This window comes from Atta cephalotes (assembly GCF_000143395.1).
Source record: "Atta cephalotes unplaced genomic scaffold scaffold00021, whole genome shotgun sequence".
NCBI classification, from domain to species: domain Eukaryota; kingdom Metazoa; phylum Arthropoda; class Insecta; order Hymenoptera; family Formicidae; genus Atta; species Atta cephalotes.
In genome coordinates this window covers 4,747,107-4,752,580 of record NW_012130085.1, presented here as the reverse complement: position 1 = coordinate 4,752,580, position 5,474 = coordinate 4,747,107, and the positions used below count along the sequence as shown (strand labels likewise).

Here is a 5,474-nt window from a genome sequence, read left to right as displayed (position 1 = left end):
GGCCCCTTCTTTGGGTTACCATAGTGGATCCATTTTTCATTATCAGTGACTATACGATGCAAAAAACCCTTTCGTTTATGCCTGGCAAGCAGCATTTCACATGTGAAAAAATTGGCGTTCATCGTTTCTCGGCTTCAGTTCATATGGAACTCAATTCCCTTGCTTTTGAATCATTCCCAATGATTTCAAACGATATGAAATTGTTGAGTCCTAATGTAAGTGCAAGTTCTTTTTGCGTTTGGCACGAATCTTCATCCAATAATGTTTCCAATTCCGCGTCTTCATACACTTTCGGCCTTCCGCTACGTTCTTTGTCTTCGACGTCAAATTCATCGTTCTTAAACTTTTAAAACCACTCACGACAACTTCTCTCACTTAAGGCAGCATCACCATATGCAAGCAATCTATGAGCCTACAAGCAATCTACAAGCAATCTATGAGCCTCAGCTGCAGATTTCTTCAAATTAAAGAAGTAAATTAAAAGTTCCCGCAAATGACGCTTATTCGGCTCAAAACTCGACGTTTTCGTACAAAAAAAAATATATGATGCTGATACAAAATCGCTAATATTTCAAGGTTATGGTGTTGCCGGATGTCCAATCTTACGATGTCGTTTTACATCAAATAATTTTAACTTAGTTTATTAGTGGCGCCGTCTTTTGCGGCGGAAACTTATTTGTACTCCCAATAGAATAATGTTTTGTCTACAAAATTACATGTATTTACAAGATGAGAATTGAATGTTAACCTCTAAAAGTTCCTAAACCTTTATTCTTTGAATATAGATGATAAATTTTCTAATTCTTTTTTTTACAGCCTTTTACAGCCTTTTTACTTTAACAACTTTATTTTTTAAATTTTGACAACGAGCAAACAAATTATAAAATAATAATGAATTAAATTATATCAATAATTATTTTTTGTTTCATTAAAGGGATATGAGGGTTTGATGTAGAAGAAAATATAGAATTAATATTCAAAATCATGCGAGACATACATATCTTCCTTTAAGAAGAAGAAAGAAACTTTAATGTATGATAATGTACTTATACTTGAAGTCATTTTGATATACATAGTATATATATTTAGTAAATTAGAGGGGATAATTTAGCAACACATCCTGCCGGGCTAACTCGAGCAACATAGGATCATCGAAGAACTTGTTGATGGATACATCCTCGGATAGTCCCTTGCGTCTTCGCGTTTTCAGCATGAATTCTCTGGCCAAATGAGTGGCTGGTTGTGGTTCTAACGGTCTCATGTTAATGCTCTTATCCAGAGGATCTCCAGGTACAATCTGCCAATGATGAAAAACAGATTGGCAAAACGCTTGGCCCTGAGTATGCGTTCGTAAATCCGTTTCGAAGCCAAAACTGTCGATCGCTGGTATGAAGGCTTTGATTATATACAAAGGACTGCCTGGAACTGGGGCATCTTGTGTTACGTGACCTCGCCGTTTCGCCAGAACAGTATAAACAGCGGACACGCAATCCGCGGGTGCTTGTACCTCAACAAACAGATATGGTTCCATCAATCGTGGAGTCGCCATGAGAAAAGCTGAATATGCGACACGTCGAGCAGTAGGAATGATTTGACCACCTGAAAGCATAAAATTAATATGTGCAAATTATAGAAATTGCAGTTTTCCTTTATAAAGCTTTCAATTTAGTTTCTAGCATGATTAACATTTTTAAAATATATATTTGTAATTATACGTAAATACTTCAAGTATTTTCTGAAAAATTAAATTTAAGATCGTAAATATAAACTATTTTTTTTTAAGAATTCTTTCTTATGAATTTTATAAAATAGGATAAAGTATACAGTGATTGATCACTTAAGTGCTAAAAGTTAATATAATCACTATTAAAATTATTTGAAATTTGAATTTGATGCAAAGCGAACGTTAAGTAAGGTTTAAAGAATATTTTAAATACAAAAATTTTGAATAAGACCATGTTTTTCATTTTTTAACAGTAGAAACTTGTATTCAAAAATGATAATTATTAACCACAAATTTTACAGTTATTAAATAGAAAAATGACAATGATTGACCATTAGTACAACCATCAAAATAAAGAAAAAAAAATTCAGAAAATGAGAAGATAAATTTAATGAAATTCCATATGACAGGAACTCATTATTTGATGGTTTATCTTTTCTAAATTTAAGTGTTGATTTAGTAAATATATGTACCATATATTTACTGTATACTTTATCCTATTTTATATTTTTCAAAATTTAATGTTTTTAAACAAGAATTGCATATCCTTTTTATATAATTGCTTCTTTATTTGTTTTTTTAAGTAAAACATTTATGAATATTATATAAATTTTTTCGATTTATTTTATTTTCTCGATATATCTTTTATATTGTATATTGATTTATAAATTAATATTGTATATTATATGTTATGTATATATTATATGCTAATGCTGTGTATATTATATGCTAATTACCTCCTCTATGCAATGGCTCTTGCGCAATGACTGCATCAAGAATTTTGAATTTCACATTCCGGATAGGTTCTTCACATAACGGACCTTCACGAGTTCCCCATTGAAAGCCTTGGATGATCGCATCGCGGGCGCTGTTCAATAATGTTTTATCTACTTCAGAAGGCAATGTGTCGTCCACCAAAATGTTAGGTCCTGTAGAATCAGGACCAAATGCCCATATACTTCGCGCTGCTAATAAATCCCAATCGTATTTCGTTTGGAAAAATTCGCCTAATCTCTTTCTGAAAAAAAAAAAAAATAATGTTAATAATAATAAATATTTTCTCAGTTTTTTTATTAATTTTCACACAGACACAATATATAGTATAATAATGTTAAATATATTCATATCGATTTCTTATGTGATTACTTACTTGTTCCATGTAATACGAACGTGTTCGGCTTCTATGTCTTCAGCAAGCCCTCTTTCAAGCGGTTCCGCTATCATCGTCAATTTATTTCGTTTATTTGGTGTTTCGGCAAAGCATTTGAGGGAACTGGTTTCTACAACGGTTTCTGCAAAAGCAACTACCGGATCGGCCACCTTTATATCGATCTCAGAATACATACGACGTAGATCATGCATTGCACAGTCGAGATAAAGTTCGCCAGTTCCTAGCACAACATGCTCGCCACTTTCCTCCACTCGCGTGCCCAGCAGTGGATAACTCTTATTTACTTTTCGCAAACCATCCAACATCTTTGGTAACTCGGATGGATTCACTGGTTCGACGGCAATTTTGATAACGCTTTGCGTGTTGAACTTGAGCGGCCGAAAGATGTGCAACTCTTCAGAATTGTTGAGATCCGTGATTGTGCTAGTTTTTACGATCGGCCGATCAATACCCTCTATAAGAACCCAATTACCCGCAGGCACGCGACTTAACTCAATTGAGTAACGCGCCTCACTAATCCACAATCTACCTACTGTCAGAACACGCGAATCTTCTTCATCTGTGCGTGAATATGCTTCACCTAATACGCGAACACGTTGTCCTGCTTCCAATGTACCAGACATTATTCTACCAAGAACTACAAATAAGGTGCAATCTTCAGTTGGATACATTTTTGTACTATGGATCATCAATCTCCCCTACAAAAAAAAATTCTTATAAAATATATCTATAACATATTATATTAAAATAAGTGAAGTTTGTAATATTAAATGAATTTCTTAATATGGGATTTTTTTTGAAATTAGTTTCTCCAATTTATCATAAAGCTAACTAATGAAATATAAAGTTAAAATTTTTCGTTTCTCATTAATAAAACATTCTCATTATTGATGTTATTGATATAATTATATTAATTAAATAATATTGAAATTAAAATACTAACATCAGGATCACAATTAATCATATCCTGCGCAAGAGGCGAATCTATCGGACCAGTATAGACATGCTGTACTTTAGTGGGTGCATGTGCTTGCGGGCTAGGTACATGAGTGACACACATGTCCACTAATCCGCACATATCGCCTAAGAATCGTGTACAGACAAGTCTCAGTAATGGTCGTATATTCATCTTCATTTCCTCGGATGTTAATCGTATACCGAGTTCGTCCAGAACTACACATGAAATAAATGTGTGTGTGTGTGTGTGTGTGTGTGTGTGTGTGTGTGTGTGTGCGCGCGCGCGCGTGTGTACGTGCGTGTGCGTGTATATATATATATATATATATAAAATAATTCTTCAAATCACTATAAGGATTATGAAAAATAAAAAAAGAGAAATTTACCATCAGGTAATGTTGTGTCTACATCACCGACGACTTGCGCGAATATCTTATACAGAGGTTCTAGAATAAACTCAATAAAACTTCGCTGTGCAGTATTATGAGGTGGTTTCTTGGTAAACTTCCGTGTCTTAGGATTAAAATAAATATCACCCCAGAGCCGTTTGGCAAATTCGTTGGCATTGAGTCCAGGATAGTTCCTAGCATAGAGTGCGGCAAACGATTTCAAAGTAAAGCATACATTATATTCAGAACTAGCAAAACAAACATTTCCTATAGCAGGTGACACAAAGCCAGAATTCTCAGTATCCGAAGAGTATAGTGCTATTAATCCGTTGATCTCTTCAATAATATGCCGCAGTTTGTAGTAAGCATCCAAAGGTGGTAGTTTTAATTCCAACACCAAACGATCTATCTTGTTTATACAAACTGTCAAAGCAAGCTTTTCTTGAATTGCATGCTTCAGTAGGCGTTCAGTGTTCAACATCACTCCTTCTGCTGCGTCAACAATTAATATCGCACCATCGGACAGTCTGATTGCAGCTGTTGCTTCGTCAGAAAAATTCACATGGCCGGATGTATCAAATATGTTTAAAAGATATGATTTAGATTTAACATCTTGTAGCAAAAGAGTGACAGGAGTAGCTTTTGTGGAGACACCTCTTTGTTGCTCGGTAAATAATGTATCCGTATATCTAAATAGCACAATAAACAAAAATTAATTTTTTTAAATAACTAGTTTAACAAATAAATTTTTATAATAATACCTCAGTGGTTTCTCATCGGTTATACTGTGTAAATAAGGATGCGTTTGTTGTACCAAACAATCGACCAAAGTAGTTTTGCCATGATGCAGATGTCCCAGCAAAACTACATTTCTAATAAGATGTGGTGCATCCATCATATCTGCTAAAAATTCAATACTATATGTAGTTTCAGGCAGTTGTTGTTGTTTTATTTGAAACTTTGCTTTTCTAGTAGGTGCTATTAGTGGTTTATCTAATGGTTGGGCATCTTCCTCTTGTACAAGCGTTTCTACCTAAAAATATTTATAAAATATATATCTAATGCTTGAAATTATTTATATAAATAAAAATCTAATACACACACATACACAAGTATCCTAGAAAATACAATAAAACAATAGAAATATATGTATCTTAATTGGAGCTATAAAATATAATTACAATAGTAATTTTATATATATATATATATATATATATATATATATATATATAAT

General features: G+C 33.3%; 1 protein-coding gene across 1 annotated transcript in view; it reads right to left on the bottom strand.

Annotated features, from left to right (window-relative positions):
- Positions 1-1,032: 1,032 nt before the first annotated feature.
- LOC105619424 (116 kDa U5 small nuclear ribonucleoprotein component) overlaps positions 1,033-5,474 on the bottom strand; it is a 5,539-nt gene continuing 1,097 nt past the window's right edge. The window contains exons 2-7 of the mRNA XM_012200945.1: positions 5,002-5,273; positions 4,238-4,929; positions 3,838-4,067; positions 2,874-3,592; positions 2,461-2,741; positions 1,033-1,599 (exon numbers count right to left, since the gene is read on the bottom strand). Of these exons, the coding sequence (XP_012056335.1) occupies positions 1,094-1,599; positions 2,461-2,741; positions 2,874-3,592; positions 3,838-4,067; positions 4,238-4,929; positions 5,002-5,273 (2,700 nt within the window). The 3' untranslated portion in view covers positions 1,033-1,093. The remainder of the gene's footprint in view (positions 1,600-2,460; positions 2,742-2,873; positions 3,593-3,837; positions 4,068-4,237; positions 4,930-5,001; positions 5,274-5,474) is intronic.